Source organism: Marmota marmota, unplaced genomic scaffold (genome assembly GCF_001458135.2).
Source record: "Marmota marmota marmota unplaced genomic scaffold, marMar, whole genome shotgun sequence".
In the NCBI taxonomy this organism is placed as follows: Eukaryota; Metazoa; Chordata; class Mammalia; order Rodentia; family Sciuridae; genus Marmota; species Marmota marmota.
The window spans coordinates 7,564,733-7,588,371 of record NW_026000101.1 but is presented as its reverse complement, the minus strand read 5'-3'; the positions used below and the strand labels follow the sequence as shown (position 1 = coordinate 7,588,371).

The following is a 23,639-nucleotide window of genomic DNA, read 5'->3' as shown; positions in this document are numbered from 1 at the left end:
AAGCTCTTCAAACATTATTCTGAATCTTATATTAAATTGTTGTTCATCAGATAATTCATGAAAATACTCCTTTTGGATTGTATGAAAAAAACCAGTGTAGCCATTGTTAATTTTTGCAGGAATTTTCAATTCTGGTTTCTCTTATTTTTTAATTTGACTAGAAGGCAAGATTTACACAGTAGTAAAAGCATTTTTAGCACAAATATTAATTTTTTATCTTTTATATTTTACATCAGGTAGTAGTTAAAGGTATAGGTTGTTCTTATACATCCTGGATATAGAAAAAAGATTATGAGAAGTTTTTATTTTATTTTATTTTTTCATTGTTTTTTTTAAGAGACAAGGCCTCATTGTGTTGGCCAGCTGGACCCAAACTCCTGGGCTCAAGCAGCCCTCTTATCTGAGCTTCCAAGTAGTTGAGATTATAGGCACATGCCACCATTCCTGATGTGATTATGAGAGGTCAAAGGTGAAACATTAGCAATATGAGTAATGACTAATACAATAGTTTATTAATGAAGTAGATTTGAGTTGTGTCTGCTGGAATTTGCTATGAGCAATCCAAATTCCATTCTGCCTAGATTATTTTTCCTGTTTAGCTACTATTCTGTTACATTCTCCTCTGGTTCCTTATTTTTTGTATTAGAAGTTACTTCCTAATCAGACTTTGGGCTGTCCAAAGACCTTGTGAGAGACCTTGCAAAATCTTCATTTCAAGATTCTGTATGGTTGTGCTTCCCAGAATTCTGTCCTTATTCCTGATCTCTTTCTCTTTGTCCAGATTTGGCATAATTTTATTTTATGAGCACCTTTCATGACTGTATTCTTCACTGAAGCTTGAGTTTACTTCCTCTTCTCAGCCAGCAGGCCAGGATTCCTTATTTCTGTTAGGGAAAATTTCACTTTTTAATTTGTTTTGCTCAAAGTTTATATATATTTTTTTTTATTTTTTGGCTACTTACAAAGTATTTGCTTCCTGCCTGAGGAGTATTTCTGGGTCTTAGCTTAATTATTTAAACACGATTTTAGCTTCATAATTCCCAGATTTCCCTAATATAGTTTCTGATCTCTCAGAAAACGAGTTTCTAGAATTCCATCATTACCTTTTGTAGTATGAAAATAGTTTTAAAATATAGTCATAATGAAATATTGTTTCATCAAGCTAAGAAGGGATTATTCTCTTATGTAAAGATGAATTTTAAGGAAGAGTTTAAAATCTGAGCAAGGAATCAAATTTTTAAAAATGACCAAATTATATTGTTGTATTATGTGCATGTACAAAGATGTAACAATAAATTCCACTAAAAATTTTTAAAATGAACTAAAAGTATATTGAAACTTCAGTATCATTTGCTATGATTTAAGGTAAAAGAATGGCAGGAGTGAGAAGGAAAACTGAAGACTGAGAAATAATACATGGCATATTTCCAAAAATTTAAAATCACTGGTGTATAACTTGGGGAACTTGGTAATTTGGGAAGATGATTAGTTGAGAGAGAGAGAGAGAGTTATTGCTGGGTGTGATGGCACACTGAGAAAGGGGGAATCATAATTTTAAGGCCAGCCTCAGCAATTTAGTGAGGCTCCACACAACTTAGCGAGACCCTGTCTCAAAAAAAAAAAAAAAAAAAAATTAAAAAGAGATGAGGAATGTAGCTTTAGTGGTAAAGTGCCTCTGAGTTCAATTCCCAGTATACCCCCCACAAAAAAAAAAAAAAAAAAAAGAGGAGAAAGGGAGAGAATTATTGGTTCTTGGAAGAGAAGGATCATGAAGAGGAGAGGCAAATTAGGTTGTCTGAGAAAATTAAATGTGTTCATGTGTTTTATATAGTTGCTTTCTCTTTGCAAAAAGAAGGAAGCCATCCTTGAGTTCAGCTGATACTATTGGAAGTAAACTCATAAGCAAGTCAAGGTGAAACATGCTTAACTACATGAATCTCTAGAGATGATTTAGAAATTTGAGATTTGTAATTTGGGCTTTGAGGCACATTTGTTTAAATATATTCAGTTTAAAAATAAAAGATATTGAAAGAGTGTAGCATGGTTGCACATTTGAATTGATTCATTTGAACTTTTAAGTTTTCATTGACTAGGAACCAGTTTTATTTTAGGCTTTGCTAAACCTTTCTAATCCACTTTTGGTAGACATTCTTTTTGTTTGTACTTATAGTGATTAAATCAAGTTTTATAGATTTTGCAGGTTTCATATTTTAAATTTTCTAAAATACTTTCTGATAATTTCCCTCAGCATTTCTCGTTAAAGAGTCATGTTGTTCATCAGGCTTAGAAGAAACCAAGTAAGTTCAAACCCATTCACTGATTTAGAGAGTGTTTAGTAAGAACCTATTTTAATGTAACTCTTACTGATGTCTTCAAAGGATACTTGAGACTATAAAGAACAACATACAAGACTAAGCGTTTATTCCTAACTTCTTGATATAATTTGAAATTTATTATTTGAGAATAAACAGCTTAATGTAATAAGTGTGGAATACTAGCATTATATTTGTCAATACAGTAAGCAGTCATTTTGAGTTCTCTTCCCTATAAATTGATTTTAATGTAGCACTTTCTTTTTGGTAAATAAATCAACTGTTTATTCATTGTTGTGTAATGATTACTTTTTTAGTTGTAAATAACTGAAAACAGCAACATTTTGACATTTTTCATTTCCAAATAAGTGAATACATCTCTGTCTTGGTTAGATTTGATATATCTGATTGACTAGGCGTGGCCTGGTTCCCTTTGTTCTTCCATCTCTATTTACTTTCTCTCCCAAATTAGGTACTAGGAGAATGCATTCATGAATAGTGCTTCTGTGTACCATTCTTTGATCAAAGATTATAAGGGACTTTGTAACACCTGTGGAAATTTACTGTTAATTTGAAATATAATGATAGTAAAAGGGTTTTTTTTGATCTCCAGTTTTAATTGAAAATAGTTTCCTTACGCTATTGACAAATTAAGATCTAGCTTGGCTTCATTCTTTTTTTTAACTTCACATTCATCTAGTAAGTGTTTGTTGAAGTCCTATTATTTCCATGGCATGTAGTTCCATGGGGCTGTTTCTCTTAATATCCTTCCATGTATGTAGCTAATGCTGATAGATCAGTGACCTCTGCTGGTATGATATTCATGATTTCACCTTTTTCCTTTCTCATCCATGGCATGTCTTTAACAGGTACTACTATACTATACAATATTATATCCATCTGCTTCAATTCTTGTTGTAGGGCACACGATGTAGCTATTACTACAGGGGAGAATGTTTGAATCAGGTTGTATATACACTTCACTATTTGGCATGTGAAAAGGAGTGGGGGTGGCATCAGGAGGTCAGTATGATTGAGTGTACAGAGGTTCAGATGAAGGTTGGGTCTGGTAAGGATTATTTATATGGGATATTTCTTTTATTGATATTGGCACATTATACGGTTGTATAAAACTCGATGGAATTGCTAAGTTATCTTAGAGGTCTTTAAAAGGCATTTTTCAGATTTTTACTTAATTTTCAAAAGACAGATTTATATTTGACTGTTCTAGTCTCTGAAATCATTAGAATGAAATAATTTTTGTCTTTTCATTTTATACATTAAATGATTTGATACTTCTTGTTCTTCTGTTTTAAAAAGTATATTTGTGTTTACCATAGAGTCACAATGGCTTCAGCCTTTCGCCTTTCTTTGAAACCAAAGGTCAGTGACAGCATGACTCACTTAATGGTGGATTTCTCTCAGGAAAGACAGATGCTGCAAACTTTGAAGTTTTTGCCAGGTAAACAGCATGTATTACATGTACAGTTTTTAATAAAAATTTTTCCTGCAATGCTTTTCTGTAATGAACATTGGTATATTAAAGAAGCATAGTGTGATTTTTTTCTTCATTCCACTAAATATTTAAATTTGGTAGTCTTTATTTTTAAAGAATTATTTTACTGGTAGTAAATATTCTATTTCAAGAATACCATTAAGGAGTATCATTTGATGGTTAACAGTGGGTCTTTAGACCAAACTTTTTTAGATTTGAATTTTGCTGCATACTTGCCATGTAATCCTGAACAAGTTATTTGACTTGCCTCATTTCTGCTTCTTTAGAATGTGATATTATTCTAGGGTTTTTGTAAGGATTAAATGAATTGATACTTCTAAGGCATTTGTATAATAGTATATGGCACATAGTTAAAGCTCAGAGGATGTTAGCTGTTGGCATATTATGTGATTGTATAAAGCTGGATGGAATTGCTAAGTTATCTTAGAGGTCTTTAAAAGGCATTTTTCAGATTTTTACTTAATTTTCAAAAGACAGATTTATATTTGACTGTTCTAGTCTCCAAAATCATTAGAATGAAATAATTTTTGTCTTTTCATTTTACAAATTAAATATATATGTATATATATATATAAAAACAGCAGATTGTATCACAATTCATATTACATATACAGCACAATTTTTCATATCTCTGGTTGTATATAAAGTATATTCACAACAATTCATGTCTTCATACATGTACTTTAGATAATGATGTCCATCACATTCCACCACCTTTTCTAACCCCCTGCCTCCTCCCTTCCCTCCCACCCCTCTGCCCTATCTAGAGTTCGTCTATTTCTCCCATGCTCCCCTTCCCTACCCCACTATGAATCAGTCTACTTATATCAGAGAAAACATTTGGCATTTTGGGGGGGGGATTGGCTAACTTCACTTAGCATTATCTTCTTTAACTGCATCCATTCACCTGCAAATGCCATGATTTTATTCTCTTTTATTGCCAAGTAATATTCCATTGTATATATATATGCCACATTTTTTTTTATCCATTTATCTATTGAAGGCCATCTAGGTTGGTTCCACAGTTTAGCTATTTTGAATTGTCCTACTATAAACATTGATGTGGCTGTGTCCCTGTAGTATGCTGTTTTTTCGTATAGACCAAGGAGAGGGATAGCTGGGTCAAATGGTGGTTCCATTCCCAGTTTTCCAAAGAATCTCCATACTGCTTTCCATATTGGCTGCACCAGTTCCACCAGCAATGTATAAGTGTGCCTCTTCCCCCACATCCTCGCCAGCACTTATTTTTGTTTGTCTTCATAATAGCTGCCATTCTGACAGGAGTGAGATGAAATCTTAGAGTAGTTTTAATTTGCATTTCTCTAATTGTTAGAGATGATAACATTTTTTCATATATTTGTTGATTGTACATCAGAAGAAAGATATACAAAAATTAACTAAAATGCATCAAAGACCTTGCAATTAGACCAGAAACTATGCAACTTATAGAGGAAAGCAAAGGTCAACACTCCAGCATAAAGGACAGGTAATGATTTTTTTCATTAGGACCCCTAAAGCTTGGGACATAATGCCAAGAGTTAATAAATGAAATGGTATTAAATTAAAAAGTGCCTGCACAGCAAAGGAAAGAGTAATGTGAAAAAAGAACCTACAGAATGGAGGAAAATCTTTGTTAGCTACATTTCTGACAGAGGATTAATACCTAGAATATATAAAGAACTCAAAAAGGTTTGCACCAAAAAAACCACCTAATTAATAAATGGGCAAATAAATTAAACAGCAACTTCATAAAAGAAGAAATAAAATGGCCATTCACACCAGTCAGAATGTCAGTCCTCAGGAATTCAAACAATAATAAATGCTGGAAAGGATGTGGAGAAAAAGGAACACTTACACTGTTGGTGGGATTGTAAATTAGTACATTCACTATGGAAATCAGTATGGAGGTTCCTCAAAAGACGAGGCATGGAAGCACCATACGACCCAGCCACAATATTTATCCCAAAGAATTAAAGTCATCATAGGGATACAGTCATACCCATGTTTTTATAGCAGCACAATTCACAATAGCCAAACTATGGAACTAGCCCAGGTTCCATCAACAGCTGAATGGATACAGAAAATGTGGTATAGATACACAATGGATTTTTATTCAATCACAAAAAATTATTTATTTGCAGGAAGATGGATGGAATTTGAAACGATTATGCTAAGCAAAATAAGCCAAAGTCAGAAGATCAAGGGTCATGTTTTCTCTCATATATAGAAGCTAGAGAGAAAAAAGGAAAAGAAAGATAAGGGGTGATCTCATGAAAAGCAAAGGGAGACCCGCAGAGTAGAGGAAGGTAGGCCAGCGGGTGAGAGGAGGGGAGGAAAGGGGAAAGCTCTGGGGAAAGATATTGATCAAATTATATTGTAACAACAGATTCACCATTATGTACAAATACAATGCACCTGTAAAAAAGAAAAGTAGCTCCTTTTCATTTCAAACTTGGTTTTCTTCCTAGAACAATGTATGAGTGTGCCTTTTCCTCCACAGAGGGTACCACTGTTACTAACATCTGTTTATCTTTCCTGAAATAGTCTAAATCTATACAAACATCACCACATGTATATGCAGAATCAGGTAGTTGCTAATATTTGGCAGTTTTTACCCTCAAAAAGATAAATTTGTTTCATTCAGTCTAATATATAATCCACCCCCTTTTGAAAATGGAAGCATACATATACACTGTTAAATACTTTCTCTTTGCCACTTGACAATATGTAGGAGTTCTTTCCAGATCATTATAGATCTACTTCATTTTTAAAAAAATAACTAGATAGTAGGAATTTAATTAGTTCTTCTTGATGGATATTTAAGTTTATGGTCTTTTTCTAGTAGTGGCAATGATGTGGTAACAAAATGCTTAGGTATTTTGCAGAGATAATATATCAATATGTCTCAAGGATAAATTTCTAGAAATGGAAATGTATGTGTATTTTAAATTTTAATAATTATTTAAATTGTCAAGGAAATTTCACAATTTATGCTTCCCTGAAAATATTTGAATGACTGTATTCTTATACAGCCACAGTTTTCAGAGTTTTTAATTTTTTTCATTCTATTCTAATAGTGACATATGGGTTATCTGATTGTTTTAATTTTCATTTCTTTAAGTGTGAATGTATTTATCCTATCTTCATAAGCCACTTTAAAAAATGAACTCCGTATCTATGATTTTTCATACAATGGTTTATATTTTCATTAATGATATATAGCACCTTTTAGTATATTAAGGAGGTTAGCCTTTGGTCCTATATGTGGCATAATTCCCTCTTAGTCATTTGTCTATTGGTTTATAATGATTTTTTTTTCCTAGCAGAAATTTTAATTTTTATATAATCAAATGTGTCACACTTTTTCTTTGTGACTTTTAGGTTTTAGAAAGACCTTACTTGGACCTTCCCCATTGCAAGATTATAAAAATAGATATACTTACTTTTTTTAATGTTCTTTTTTGGTTGTAGATGGACACAGTACCTTTATTTTATTTATTTATTTTTATATGGTGCTGAAGATCAAACCCAGTGCTTCTCACATGCCAGGCAAGCTCTCTACCACTGAACCACAACCCCAGCCCCTAGATTCATTTTCTTATGTTTGTAGCCTTTTAAAACTAGACTTTAATATTTAGAACAATTTTAGATACATAGTAAAACAATGGAAAGTATGAGAATTTCCCATATACCCACAAAACATGCTTAGCTCCCTCATTATCTACATCACCCATCAGAGTGGTACATTTGTTATAACTGATAAATCTACATTGACACATCATTGTCACCTCAAACTCTGTAGTTTACAGTAAGGTCCACCCTTGGTGTTATACATTCTATGGGGTTGCACAAATTTATAATGACTGTAGCCACCATTATAGTATCATACATATTATTTTTATTGTCCTAAAAATTCTTTGTATTCTGGGGCTGGGGTTGTGGCTCAGTGGCAGAGTGCTTGTCTAGCATGTGTGAGGCACTGGGTTCGATGCTCAGTACCGCATGTAAATAAATGAATAAAATAAGGGTTCATCAACATATAAAAATTTTTTTTTAAAATTCTTTGTATTCTGCTTCTTTAGCCTTCTCTCCTCCCAACCCCTAGAAAATACTGATTCTCACCCTTTCCATAGTTTTGCCATTTCCAGAGGTCATATGGGTGGAGTCATACAGTAGGTAGCCTTTTCAGATTGGTATCTTTTACTTAGTGATAGGCATTATGTCCTCCATGCCTAGTTTTTGGTAGCTTGATAATTCATTTCTTTTTAGCACTGAATAGTCCATGTACCACAGTTTGTTTAGGGCAACTTGGTTTCTTCCAAGTTTTGGTAATAATGAATAAAGCTGCTGTAAACATCTATAGGCAGGTTTTGTGTGGACAAAGGTTTTTCAGCTCCTTTGGGAAAATACTAAGGAGTGAAGTTTCTGGATACTATAATAAGATTATGTTTAGTTTTGCAGGAAACCTCCAATACGGTCTTATAAAGTGTCTATATTATGTTGCGGTCCCACCAGCAATGAATAAAATCCTTGTTGCTCTACATTTTGTTGCTTTACAGCATTGGTACTGTAGTGTTATTTCATTGTTGTTTTAATTTGCATTGCTTTAATCATGCGCCACATGAGGTAGAGCATCTTTTCATATACTTCCTTGTTATTTGAATATCTTCTTTGGTGAAGTCTCTGTTTAGATCATTGGCCTATTATTTTTTAATTCTTAATCTGATAATTCCATCACCTCTGCCATATCTGAGTCTGTTTCTGATTCTTCTTACAGTCTTTTCGGACTGTATTTTTTGCCTATAGTATGCTTGTAATTTTTTCTTTATAGCCACATATGATATATTAGGTTAAAGAAACTGTTGTGAATAGGCCTTTGATAATGTGATGGTAAGTTATGCAGGAATAGGAATCATTTTATGGTGTTTTGATTATGTCTCAGTCTTTTTGTGAATCTGTGCCTTTGAACTATGAACTTTACAGGTGCATCTCAGTAGCCCCCACTCTTACTTGCCCTTAGGTAGAACAAGATGGCTAGAGTGGACTGGAGTGAGACTGCTATTTCCCTTTGTCCTGGTGGAGTAGCCAGCTAGAGTTTTTTATTTCCTTTCACCCAGCTCAGTTAGGCTCAGATAATCCCAAAGGGGTTAGACTCTGGTTAGTGTTTTTTTTTTTTTTTTTTTTTTTGAGAGCAGATCTTGTTAAGGAAAACATAAGCTCTGGTGTATTTCAAAATGTTTCCTTTTCTACTCCCTGTGGTGTAAATATAAGTGGATTTTCCTCCATTGTTCCTGATGACAACCTGTTAAGCTCTTAGAGGAAAAATTCACAAATAGTAGGTGCCCTTCTATAATTGGAGCCACCTGGGGTTTTTGACTCAAACCTACCCACACTGAGCCTCCGGCAGCTCATCAATTACAGTTTAGGTATCCTTACCCCAGCACTGGTTTCTGCTTAGGTTTTTGCTCTAGTAAATTGTGACTCTCTGTATTTACCTGTTTGTCTCTTCATATTGAGGCCTTTTAATCTCAAGTCTCTTACAGGTCTAAGAATTATTATTGATTTTTCAGTTTGTTCAACCTTGTTTGTTGTTAGAAAGGGGTGGCTACTACCAGATTTCTTATGTTTGTGCCAGATTGAAAAGTAGAAGTCCCTGGGAGTAAAATCTGGGTAATTAGCATATGTATCATCTCAAGCATTTAGAATTTGTACTGGAAACTTTCAAAACCTTTTGCTATTTTAACAGGTCTAATGAATTATTGTTAACAATAGTTACCCTACCTGTGAGGCACTGGGTTTGATCCTCAGCACCACATAAAAATAAATAAAGGTATTATGTCTATCTACAACTAAAAAAAAAATTTTTTAAAGTACAGTGGGGTAGGAGGGAAGAATAGAAGTTCATTGGATTAGACAAAGAAAAATGAAGGAAGGTGGCGGGATGGAATAGGAAAGAGTAGAATGAAACAGACATTACTTTCCTATGTACATATATGAATACACAACCAGTGAAACTCTACCTCATGTTCAGCCACAAGAATGAGATCCTAATTAGAATTTGTCAAGATACACTCTACTATCATGTACATCTAAAGAACAAATTAAAAATCAGAATAGGGCTGGGGATATAGCTCAGTTGGTAGAGTGCTTGCCTTGCATGCACAGGGCCCTGGGTTTAATCTCCAGCACCACACACACAAAAAAAGAAAAAAGAAAAAAAGTACAGTATGTTCAGAAATAACAAGTCATTCTCGATTATTTATCCTTAGCATGTTTAGAATTTACCTTTTGCCACCTAAGATTTTAGTGAACATTGAATAAGAAAAATAGAAAACTTTATAGATTTTTTTATAGCCTATCATTAAAAGGTGCTTTGAAAATAGTTTAGGTTGGTTTATTTATTCACTTTTGAATAGTTCAAAAGCAGGATGAAAAAGCAAAGCTTGGATGACAAACATAAATATTTTATTAGTGCTATAATAAATGAGAAATTAACTCCCCTACACACATACTTTTGTTTCTTCTCTTCAGTCCCTAAAGCTCCAGAGATAGACCCAGTGGAGTGTTTGGTGGCTGACAACTCTGTAACAGTAGCTTGGAGAATGCCAGAAGAAGATAATAAGATTGACCATTTCATACTGGAATACAGAAAAACTAATTTTGATGGACTGCCACGTGTAAAGGATGAGAGATGTTGGGAGATAATTGATAACATTAAGGGTACTGAATATATATTATCAGGTAAAATGACAACATCTCAACAGTCTCCTTAGAAAATAACTGTAATTATGAAAAATTTGTTATTTTAAAGCTTAAAATTATTGAGTTCTTTTTATCCAAGCTGATTTTTTAGATATTTATTGTAGAAGTAAATTTGTTTTAAAATATCAAGAAAACCTTTGTTTTAATTACTTAAGGACATTTGTAACCTGCTAAGATAGGATACATGTAAAATAAATATGAAGCGGTATTCTGAAAATAATATTTCAAGAGTTACACTTAGTTTTCCCTTTGTTTTCAGATTATATAAAAAAGCTCTTAATTTTTTAGATGTACTCACTACCCCACAATTCACTGGTACTGTAAATATTATCACTTTTGTTATTTAGTTTTACTTTAATGTTGATAGTTAAAGTAGAACTGTGATTTGGTTTTAGAAATTTTTGTGTTGGCCTTTTGAAAGACGTTTTGAAAGATATTTCAGAATTATACTCCATACTTGTACAGTTATGTGAAAATGAACCTCAGTATTATGTATAACTAAAACAAACTAATAATGCAAAAATAATGGTTAACAAACAAACACAAAAATATTCCCAGTATAGTGGGGACTTTAGATATTTTGGGGGCAAAACCCTTGGGAGGCTGAGGCAGGAGGATTGTGAGTTCAAAGCCAGCCTCAGCAACTTAGCAAGGCCCTAAGCACCTCAGCAAGCCCTTGTCTCTAAGTAAAATATAAAAAAGGCTAGGGATGTGGCTCAATGGTGAAGCAACCTTAGGTTCAATCCCTGGTACCAAAACAAAAACAGCAACAACAAAAAAACACAGTGTTTCATAAATATAAAAATTCCTGAGAGCATCTCTTTTCCAGAAATCGAATGTGTTGTTTTGTAAATTTGTGACATCTCTCATTATATGAAGTACTGCTTTTCATGACACATAAAAGAGTACCTTTTTATCCCTGAATTAGGAAAATCATAAATTGTATATTTTACTTCTTCTGAAGAAACTAATAGGTAAATCATGATTCCTCTTATTGCAGGCATTATCACCATTTTAACATAAATTTATACTTTCCTTAAATAAAGAGATACTTCCAAGGAGGAAAAAAAAAGTCTGAAAATTCATTCTAATATTTTGGGGGATGAGTCCTTTATTTTGTGTCTGAAAACCATTTCATTTTTTCAGGCTTAAAATTTGATTCAAAATATATGAATTTCAGAGTGCGAGCTTGTAACAAGGCTGTGGCTGGAGAATATTCTGATCCAGTGACCTTAGAGACCAAAGGTAAGATTAGTAGCTATTTATACAACATGAAACATCTAAAGTTATTCAAGACTTTGTGACAGGAAGCATTGTGTGGCTGAATTCCTTCCCCACCTCCTCTACCACCCCACCTCTGACTTTCCCCACAATAAGAATTATAAGGCAGGGAAAATAGGACTATGGTAGTGGTTTCCATTTATGATTGTATTCATATGAGCAAATAGACTCATAGACTTGAGATGATAGTGTTAACATCTAAGAACCTAAGTCATTCTAGTCTCTCAGAGTAATTTGGAGTTAGTGGAAACACCCTAGTATAACATATTTGAACACAAATTTTTGCAACATTTACTAATTTGAAGGCCATAATGCCAAAGTTCTTCCCAATTGTGACATATAGTAATTGACTAAACTCTGAACATTTTTATAGGAACTTGGAACCTGGAGCTTCCATTGGCCTCTAGTTTATATGGCATTTGAATAGATTTGTATGCCAGAAATTTGATATGATTTGGAGGATGATATAAAAACATATCAGAATAAAACAAACTATGAGGCTTGAAAATTATTTTGTGTTTTACAGTGCTGGGAATCGAACCCAGTGTCTTACACATTCTGGGCAAGTACTTTACTCCAGCCCCTAACGGTCCATAAATTACTGATGAGACCAACTCAGAAAAATGTCCAAAAATATCTTAAAAAATAGGTGTAATTTGAGTAGTTTGTTTGAATTAGAAAATGTTTTTACTTGAGAACTACAGATAACGAAGATATGCAATTACTTTGAATTACATGTTATCAAACTGAGAAGTTACTGTGGTTTTTAATGAGATGTTTACCAAAGTATTGTCATACTTACAGGTAATAATCTTTTCTGTATTACTTGAGCTGTTTTTAGCCCTTGTCAAATAAAATTGCATTATTATTATATTCACCCTTAGGAGCATCATCTTTGTATTATTCCTTTTCATTATGCTTTACCAAACTTGGACATAAACGTGGTAAATTATTGATTTTTATGCACATTCCCTAAATTTAGAAATATGAATAGCTGGCTTATGGCTTCATGGGAGCTGGGCTGGCTGCTTCTCTTAGCAATATCTGGATCTCACTAGTCACTCTTGACCTTGGGGTTTGTAGAGGGAGACTAAGTTGATTAGTCCTTTGAAGCATTTTTTACTGTTGAGAAAACCCTTTGAGGTGTGGGACCAGACTGAAACGTATCCTTGAGGGCCACTACTCATGGATTCTGATCTTCAGGGAGTAACAGAATAAAATTCATTTTACATGGCTATGGGTCACGGATTTTCTGGAGTATTTTTCACAGCATTGGCATGACTACAAATTAGAACAAGAGCTCCATAGAAGTAGTTCTACTTTTTAAAAATTACATATTAAACAATTGTTTACTAATTTGACCTGCTGTAGTCCTTTTTGGCCAACCAATAGAAATAAGCCTGTGGACAAAGATTGAAGGGAAAGGAAGAAAGATGGAGATTAAATAGTTGAGGCCTATCAAAGTTTCATATCCTGCCACTTATAGTTCTTGGTATGGAAAATAATGAATGTTGTTTATTTGTTCCTTCAGTATATTTGTTCTGGCAAGAAAGTTGTCAAAAGTGATGAGTAATAATATTTCTTATGGCTAGAATTTTAAAGATGTGTTATCATTTACTTCCTTGTAAGGATAAATGATATTATGTTAATACAAAATTTTCTATAGCCTCAAATAGTAATGACTGTGATATAATTTTATAGTATCATGAAAGCAGCTACTAACAAACATAAAACATCTGGATTCTGATTTTGGTACCCTGTTTTCACAGACTTTTAAAGATATGGAAACCAATATGTTGTATATTACAGGGCTTATCCAGGACACAGGATCTCACTTTCAAAGAAGACTTTATTTTTTAATAATGAAGCATTATTTCTTATCTTAGAGAGGCTCTATAACTTTACTGAGGTTCAATAAAAGAACAATGCCCCTCAAATAGAAATTAAAGATGATACCTCTTGGATTGAAACCTAGACCTTCTTGTTTGTTTTTCTTTTTCTTTTGTTTGTTGTTTTTAATTACCCATAGCAATAGGACTCATTTTGACGTAATTATATGCCTTCTTGTTTGGATGCTGTGTTATTCGATAAGTCTGATCACGAGTGGTTTGAAGATAGTACTTTTTTCTTGCTATCCTTGACTCCAGATTGCTGATGACCCTTTTTTTCTTCATTATAACAAACATTAAGGAACAACTTTAGGAGACCTTCTTTATCCTTAGATTATAAGCCCTTGGGAATTGATGGCACCCTCAGAGTTAAAGCCTATTTTTCTTTCTCTTAAAAAAAATGTAGATAGTGCCTCGAATGCACAAGGCCATGGGTTCAATCCCCAGCAACCCTCACCCTCCTGCCAATGTAGGTAGCCTGACTTGCTTAATAACTTAAATATAGAAGTTAACTTTGCTTTCTTAATGGCAGTTCATTTTGGAAATTGAGAGTCTCAGTGTTAATCCTAACTTTTTAGTAACCTGCCTGTTAAGAAATCATTTCCATTTTTACTGAAAAGCTTCATTGTTTCTAGTTTCTCTAAATTTATTTCTGTTTAGATGAAGGTTTTATAAGTTATTAACTTCCTTGTGTAGTATGACATTTACTAGAAGCTGTGTGGTCAGTAGATTTGTATTGAGAATGTGGTTTTATAAATAAAGACAATGAACAAAGAACTTGAAGTGTTCTTTATAGAGTGGAGGATAAAAGGATTCTTGATTAACTAGGTAAACTTCAGGCTCTCCATATGCTTTTTTTGTTGTTTGGTGATTTACACTTCACAGACACACTGAAGCCTTAGCTAAATTAAGTAATATACTTAAGTGAGATGTATTGTAAGGAGTATTCCTTCAATGAATAATTATCAGATATTTAAATTTTGGAGGAAAATATAACAGAAGCAGATTAATAGATAGCTTTCAAGATAGAGCTTCTAGAAATTACATTTTAAAATAGAAGAAACTACTCATTGTACAGCTGTTAATACATTTCAATGCTTTTCCCTGAGTTCTAAAAGAGGGAAGCTTAATGCACTGATCTCCTAAATTAGCAGTTTGACTAAGCAAGTCTTGTGAATAGTACAGATACTTCCTGATAATACCAAATAATCTGAAAGGCATAACTTTGTTTCATGATTTTTTTGTTTTTTGTTTTTGTTTTATTTTTATATTAGTGGAACTTTTCACCCTTCTACTCTTTGCCACATAAATCATTTATCAGCTAGATCAATTTTCTCACTTCTGCCAGGCTGCCTCCAATTTCTTCATACTCATCTTAATTTGAAACTAAGAAGTGTTTTAAGTATGAAATTATTAAGTATTATACTGTCAGAGAAGACATGTGTGCGCCAGACTTTTACCCTGTGATTTTTTTACCCTGTGATTATAATATCACTTTTTCCTTCTTAATTCCTACCAGTTCCCCTTCCTATTTACTCAAAACAATCAATTGATAACCATCGGGTATTCTAATAACAGGAAATTGAGGATACTGTGTGTTGATATAGATTCTTGTAGAACGAATAGCAGAAATACCAGTCCTGAACATTGAAGGCCCTGAACATTGCATTGTATTGTGTTAGAGTACGGGATATTTAGAGGAGAATAATGGAAAATAAGTGAGGAATTGTAAATTAAAACCTAATCATTGAGAACTTTAAATGTTAACATTAGTAATTTGAATTTTATTCTCTGTATACAGTGTTGAATCAATTGACTAGAGAAGTTATTGCTCATAGGTGTGCTTCAGAAAGTGGAGATATATAATATTTTATATTGTCTCGAACAGCACTGAATTTCAGTTTGGATAATTCATCATCCCATTTGAACCTGAAAGTTGAAGATACCTTGGTAGAGTGGGATCCTACTGGAGGAAAAGGTCAAGAAAGTAAAATCAAAGGGAAAGAGAACAAGGGCAGGTAACGTAGCTCATTAAATCTGTTATATGGATAAATGCTTGTACATTGGTTCTTATTTGATAACATTAAAATTCTTATTCTGTATACCAGTATGACTTATGATACATTAGTAATTCCAAAGTGAAAAATATAACATTGCTTGTCAATACATGAATCTGTCATTAACATTTTCACATTACTTTTTTCTTAGTTTCTTTCCTAATCTCCTTATACTTTTAAAAAATTTTATTATCCCATTTCCTTAAAGTTATATATACGGTAACTTGAACTAATTAGATGTTCCTAGAATAATTTCTGAATATTGGGCTTATCACCTATCTCACCTAAAAGTCTGCATTAGATGACAACTTTTACAGTTTATAAAAGCCCCACAGACTTGCCTGTGATGGTGGAACCCAGTGAATCCAAGAGTCAGGCTCAAGAATCTTTTGTTATTGTCATAACTTACCTAAATAATGTCAAAGTTTGGGAACTTTTTTCTTTTTTTACACAGGAAGTTTTTGCTGAAGATGAATATTTTTGTGAGTTCTAACAATGAATTTTTTAAAAATCCTCAGCAGGCTTTTAATCTAATTTTATTATAAGAAGTTAAACTTAATTTGTAAAGCAGTCTCTTAACAGTTGCCTATTTTTATCTGACAGTGTCCATGTTACTTCACTGAAGAAACATACAAGGTGATGATCTATGTCTGTCTAGTTTTAGGACTTAGTATATCTAGCTTGGCTGAGTAATTTTTTCTTTTAACCAGTAAACAGAAGCCACTGCAGCAGGCTTCAAAGCTAAAATATTGCTCTGTGTAGACTGTCTGTATTTTTGTAGCTTATGTTTTGAATTTATAGCATTATAGTGTGCTGCTTATCATTTGGATTATATTGTATAAAGATAACAAAATAAGCTTTAAAGTCTTCTTTAATTATTTTTTCTACTTTATTTATAACTGGCATCTTTCCTATTGTATTGAGTTAAATATATCTAACATTATTGCTTTGCTTTTTTAAATATGTTTAGTTGTTGATGGACCTTTATTTTATTTATTTATTTATATGTAGGACTAAGAATTGACCCCAGTGCCTTACACACATGCTAGGCAAGTGCTCTACCACTGAGCTACCATCCCAGCCCTTGCTTTTTTTTTTTAATATTTATTTTTTAGGTTAGATGGACTCAACACAATGCCTTATTTTATGTGGTGCTGAGGATCAAACCAGGTCCCGCCTGTGTTAGGCGAGCGCTCTACCGCTGAGCCACAATCCTAGTCCCCAGCCTTTGCTTTGCTTTTATTTGTATTCAACACGAAGCAAGTTTGAAATGTTCTGTATTTTATAATAATCATGCAGCTTCCAAAGTATCAAGGTTAAGAAATAAAAGTCACTGCAGAAATTATTAGGACAGTGTCAGAAAAAAATGAATAATTTCAAATTACATGGTTAATAACATGTTTATTGAAGATACCATATATCTTTACCAGAAACCAGAATATATTCTCTTTTCAAAGTTACCTCCACTCTACTTTTCAGTTTATTTGTTCATTATTGATAAAAGTGATTTCACAGTGTGCTATAAATTATAAAATGCTGTTGGGTTTAATAGTCTTACAAAGTTTTATTTGGTTACTTGGACGATTTTTAGACTGCTTTGTATTTAGCATTGCAGGTTATATTTCTTTCTCTCTTTTCTCCTTTTAAAAGTATTTTATATGTAGGCCACTTCCGGAATGTTATACAGGTTCGGATCCCTTATTTGAAATGCTTGGGACTCAAAAAGTGCTTTGGATTTCAGATTTTTTTGTATTTTAGAATAGTTGCAAATACATAATTAATTATATTTGGTGGGGACCCAATTCTAAATCCAGAATTCATTTATGTTTCACATATACCTTGGTGGGGACCCAATTCTAAATCCAGAATTCATTTATGTTTCACATATACCTTTATATATATATATATGTGCATAGGTAATTTTATATAATATTTTTTTAATGTATCTATATTTTGGCTGTGTCTTGTCACATGAGCTCAGGTGTGGGATTTTTTTATTTGTAATTATGTTGGTGCTTAAAAAGTTTCCAATGTCAGAGCATTTCAGATTTTTGGATTAGAGCTGCTCAAACTACATATATTCATTTACTTTTTAAAAAAAAAACAAAAAACATGGTGTCATTTAAAAAAAAAAATTTTATTTTGTTTATTTATTTATTTATTTATTTTTATGTGGTGCTGAGGATCAAACTAAGTGCCTCACACGTGCTAGGCAAGTGCTCTACCACTGAGCCACAACCCCAGCCCTCTTTCATTTTTTTATTTTTTCATACATAATTGTTCACTGTTAAATGTGTGCTGAATGTTATGGAGTTTATAGGGATAAACACTGTTCTTGCCTCAAGAAATTTGCTTTAACTCATGTAGATAAGATTGCAGAAAAAAAGCAAGATAAACATCATGTGTAAGGATAAATGTGAATAAAAGGGTTCAGAGGGGAAAGATGTCCAGAGTTCTCGGGTACTGCGGTATTCATTTAGGACAGTGAGCCAAACTGAAAGTCAAGCTTTTGCTGATTTATGGTGATAAGTAAGAAGTCATGAAGGAATGAGTGGGTTCCTTCAGTGTTCCATTTTTCCCAGCAAATGACACTAGTTGGAGGTCCAATGACTCAACCCAGATCACAGTTAGAGGGTCTTCTCACTGCCAGGAGGTTCCAAATAGAAAACTTCTGCTTTATGGACTTGAGAGCTAAAAAGGTAGGGACAAGAGGGTTAAAAATGGAAACATACTAAGTGAAAGGTCCTTACCGCCTTATTTGCTCTTAAGGAGGTCTTCCTGAAGGTATTTAAAAAGAATCTCAGTATAGGGTTTCCTTCCCATGGGGGGCCTTTGAATAGAGTGACAAGGCTAGGAATGCAAATAGCCCATGAGCTCACCGTTGGGGAAGAGGATGAAATTGCAACTTCCTGTAGAAATCATGATGCCCTAACTAACTATGCACCAAGTCTGGTATAAGAAGGGCAGCCCACCCTATCCTTTGTCCTACCCCTGCAAATCCTGTCACATAAAGCCTGTGTAATTGCCTGTGATTGAGTATGAAAGGATTTTGGCCTGGACTAGATTGCTAGGAAAAGTTATTTAGATGGTAGGATTTGGAAGACCTTTACTAAAGGAATGGTATTAAATTGCTTCTTGGGGAAGAGGGAGAATTTGTGGTATTCAGCTTTGCAGTGAAAGTGGGGAACAACAAGAGGAAAAACACTTAAGCAGACTGAGTGAGTTTAAAGAACACTTTGGTACATTTGGTTGTGTAATACTCTCTAGGGTGAGAAGGGTAGGAAGGCGGACTAAATCATTTGTAGATAATATGGAAGTACATGTTGATTTTGAAGTAGGGGAATAGAGCTAAGTTTATCTTATAATAGTGAACAAGATGAACTGGATAACAGAAAGAACATTTGGGAAACTGTAAAATAATTTGGCCCAAGGAACCTTTATGAAGCGAGGTGGGAGGTCATGTTTTTACTTAAGATGTTAATAACTATTGTACCTCTTGCAAAAATGTACTTAGAGTTGGAATGCAGCAATGGAAGAGTAACCCTCTAACTTTTCTCTGAAACTCAACTGCCATTCTCAATAGTTACGACTGTTTTTCTTTTCTCCATGCTTCCCTTTGTTTCTTTACTACTGGTAAGTCACAATTTTTTTTCTTAAAAAACATTTTTCTGGCTATCAAGTGAGCTCTTATATTTTGAAGCAGTGCTAAGTAAAAATTTTGTTTATTTATACATTGTGACTTTCCTTTGCTATTTGTCACTCTGAATTACCTGGGAAATATTTTTCAAAATGCATATTTCTTCTAAGCAGACAATTGGGCCCACTAACTGAGAAGGGAAACTGTCCTATTTTTTAAAAATTATTTTATTTATTTATGTGGTGCTAAGGATTGATCTCAGTGCCTCACACAGGCTAGGCAAGTGCTATGCCACTTAGTTATAGCCCCAGCCCTGTCATTGTATTTTAAAAAGATTTCCTGGTTGCTTCTGATTTTGTTGCACCTTCTCAGTTGATGATTGATAATTTATTACAAAATCCCAAAGCCCTGTGTTTCTCCAACTCAGGTCTATGGTTCAGGAAAGGTTATGTAGTCCTTAGTTAATAATATCACATATTCCACTTCCTTAGTTTGCATTCATTTTAGTCAAGATATTGCGCACCTACTGTGGACTGAGGATACAGAAATGAGAGATGGTTCCTGGCAATTGTTAACTTCCCTTTCCATCAGCTACTCAACTGTTTCATCATTTCCCATAGCAGCCATGTACCAAGGGCCCAATATAGTAGATTGTATAATAGCTATATTTTCAACATCACCCTTTTCATCTCTGCCCCTTGTTAAGTGGGGTATTTATTAACTTCAGTGGCCCCTAGCCCTACTGAACAGCAAAATCTGAGGTGAGGCCTGATATTTGCATTTTTAAAAGTTCCCCAAGTGGGCTAGGTATAGCTTAGTGGTAAGAGTGCTTGTGTAGCATGCACAAGTTCCAGGGTTTAATTCCCATCACAGCAAGGGAAAAAAAAAAAGTTCCTCAAGTGGTTCTGATGTATACCCAAAATTGAGAACCACTGGTTTGGTTTATTTAATTCCTCCTCATCCCTAGTTACACATTTACTCTAACCTCTCATCGTCTTTCATTTGATTCTTACCCACAGCAAAACTTCTTAACTTTTTTTTAGCTCCATCCCTCAGTTGAAAAACAGTTGTAGTTATGAATTAAGTGTAAGGATAGTACCACCACTACTAAAAAGCACTGGGGATTGAAGTGGAGTTAGATATAATGAAGAGCTAGTTACAAAACTAATTTTCTATAAATACTTATAATTAAGATTAATTAAACCAGGCATGGTGGCTCATGTCTGTAATCCCAGTGGCTCATGAGGCTGAGGCAGGAGGATCTCAGGTTCAAAGCCAGCCTCAACAATTTAGCAAGGTCTGAAGCAACTAAGTGAAAAACCCTATCTCTAAATAAAACATAAAAAGGGTTGGGGATGTGACTCAGTGGTTCAGCACCCCTGGTTCAATCCTGGTGTCAAAAAAGGAAAGGATTAATTAAAACTACTTATTTTACATAATTATCAACATTCAGAGTTGAATTAACTTGGAAGGAGGAAGATTAATGTGCAATTAATATTTTGGTGACTTTGTGAATTGGGCAATTTTTGGTGAGCTATCCTGAATGACTACTCATTTTTTTCTAGAGGAGAATTTCATTTTAGATAAGTGGTTTCAATGAACTTTTGAAGAATAATGGTAAATCATACTAAACTCATTAAACAGATAGTCTGAAGACTTAAACGTTTTTGATACAATTTACAAACCATGTTAAGCCAGTCTTATTTTTGACCCCCTCTCTTCTTATGTCTTTCTATTGATGTATCAAAAACAGTGGTTTTTATACTTTTTTTCCCCTTTTTGTGTACAACAGAGTGGTTTTTTCAAATGAAATGTTTCCAGAAGCCTGAGCTGAAAAGAGAAGAGGATTGCTGGTTCAAGTAGGGAAGGAGCCCTAGAGCAGGTGTCTTCCAGAGTCCTGTAGCAGCCTCTGTGGCATCTGTATAGTTCAGGACATGGTTTGAAAACTACCCACTTCGAAATACTTTGTCCCCCAACAGAAGATAAAAATAATGCTACATTTAAAAGAAAATTCAGAGGAAATGACTGTTATCTTTTCTCCTTAGTTCAAGATAAAATACTTGAAAATACACAAGACCTTTTATAAGGTCTTTTGTGTGTGTTGGGGAGCGTATTGGTAATTTAATCCAGAGTTGCTCTACCACTGAGCTACATCTTCAGTCTTTTTTATTTTTTGAGATAGGATCTAACAAAGTTGCTGGCCTTGAACTTGTGATCCTTCTGCCTCAACCTCTGGAATAGCTGGGAAGGTTTTTAAACATTCTTGATTAGCTTATATGAAAAGTATCAGAAAGAAAATTGTGATGCAGTGTTTTTTTCTTAATGTCAACTTAAGATGTCATTGACAGAATGTAGAATTTGCTTTCTTACTACTTAATGACACCTCCCCCCAAAGGCATATACAAATGTTTATTTTGGAAAGTAGATAACACATTTAAGAGAGAATGGGAGCAGTCTCAAAAAAGAGATGCCTTGGGGTAAAGCAAGGAATATTCCTAGGGAGCATGTGGGTTATCTCCAGAGGGAGAGACAGCAACCCATTAGTGTGGGTCACTCATGTTTCTAGAGGGCAAGTGCTAGGGGATGAACTAGAGGTGGAGGCAGGGTGGAGCTACACAGTTTTGCACCAGTTTCCCTTTGCTTGTGCATTTCCTTAACATGCATGGGCCAAGGGCATGTAGCTCAAGATTGACAATTGTGCTTTCTGCATGTCAATGGCTAGTGGGCATTTCCTTTAAGACTCTCTCTCTTTATCCTAAATCCCTGTGTCCTATGTAATGACTTTTAATATTATATAATAAGTATTATCTTAGAAAACCTGGTTAAATCAAACTTTAAGAAATTAAAACGTATTTATTCAGAATAATGGGTATAAATTTTTCTTCTTTTTTATTTATTTGTATCCTCTGTTTTGGAGAAGGTCCCCAAAACACTTCTAGATTTCTTCTACCCATCAAATGTTTGTTCTCTCCCTTCCCAATAGGAAGCAACTACTAACCGCCTACCTGAGCACAAGTTTCAGAGAAATTTTAATCTACCTGTCCTTAATCACCTCAGTTCATGCTGTCTGTTCAAATAGAATTTATAATTAATTACTTAAGTATCTTTTTAAAGAAATATCTTTATAAAAAGAACTTTTAACATCATTTTGGAAGAATTAAACCAACTCATGTAAATGCTGTAGGTATAAAGTGCTGCTTAATATCATTTACTAGAATGTAGACAAAGTGGTCCTGAATTCATTGTTTAATTCTCTGAAACTGCTTAATAAATCTGCTAACATTGACAACATTTAAGTAATGCATAATGCAGTCACTTAATCATGTAAAATGACTTTAAATCATATCTTTATTCTTATTTTGCATTTTTATGGGATTTTTATTACAATATTATTTGATAGCTTATTAAAATTTACTAAGTTGATTTCTCCTTAGGAAGAAAAATTCTAATGCAAATATATTGAAAAAGTCTTATTTTTTCTTTTTAGTAGTAAGAATATACATTTCCCCTAAATAACTTTATCATAATCTTATCCCCCAAATTATTGCTTTTTAAATGCAATGATTTGGTATATTTAAATATTATTTTAAAAACATGTTCGGGCTTTAATCTTTTTGGAGGTTTTAGAGCTAGTGAAAAGCCTAATCCTGTCTAGTTTACCATAATGCATCATTTGATAGAAGAGGTCATTTTTTAATAGCAGAAATGCTTTATAATACTTGATAAGCTTGTGCATGGATTTGTACAAGTGCTTTTTCTCTTTTTAAGAAGAAAAGATCGAGATCAAAAATACCTACTGCTAATAAAAAAGATTAGTTATGATTATAAGAAATATAGCTTTCCATTGCTTTTTTTATTAGTGCATATTAATTTTACAACATGATGGGTTTCATTGTGGTATATTCTTGACTTTGCTTTATTTAAATTTAATTACAAATATATAAGCTGTAACCCAATTTCTTTCTTGCTTTTTTTTCTTTCAGTAAATCTTGTCTCATTTTGGCATTGTTTCTCATTTCAACTGTGTGTTCTTTGTATAAATCTTGCTCAGTCTGCATGACATTAGTGTTTTCAGCCTGCTTTGTATTAATGGCTTCTTACATTTGAATGTTTATAATTGGCAGTTCTCTTCAATAATAATTCAAATTAAATGATGCTGTTTCTGCAACATAATTAGATATTTTT

General features: G+C 33.5%; 1 protein-coding gene across 7 annotated transcripts in view; it reads left to right on the top strand.

Moving 5' to 3' along the window:
* Nucleotides 1-23,639, top strand: part of Fsd1l (fibronectin type III and SPRY domain containing 1 like) — a 51,668-nt gene that overhangs the window by 13,610 nt on the left and 14,419 nt on the right. For 5 of the 7 annotated variants that reach the window (XM_048783268.1, XM_048783267.1, XM_048783270.1 and 2 more), the window contains 5 exons: nucleotides 3,653-3,774; nucleotides 10,360-10,569; nucleotides 11,737-11,835; nucleotides 15,649-15,778; nucleotides 16,421-16,453. In XM_048783268.1, coding sequence (XP_048639225.1) covers nucleotides 3,653-3,774; nucleotides 10,360-10,569; nucleotides 11,737-11,835; nucleotides 15,649-15,778; nucleotides 16,421-16,453 — 594 coding nt within the window. The remainder of the gene's footprint in view (nucleotides 1-3,652; nucleotides 3,775-10,359; nucleotides 10,570-11,736; nucleotides 11,836-15,648; nucleotides 15,779-16,420; nucleotides 16,454-23,639) is intronic. The other 2 variants (XM_048783269.1, XM_015492230.2) reach the window with 1 other exon arrangement.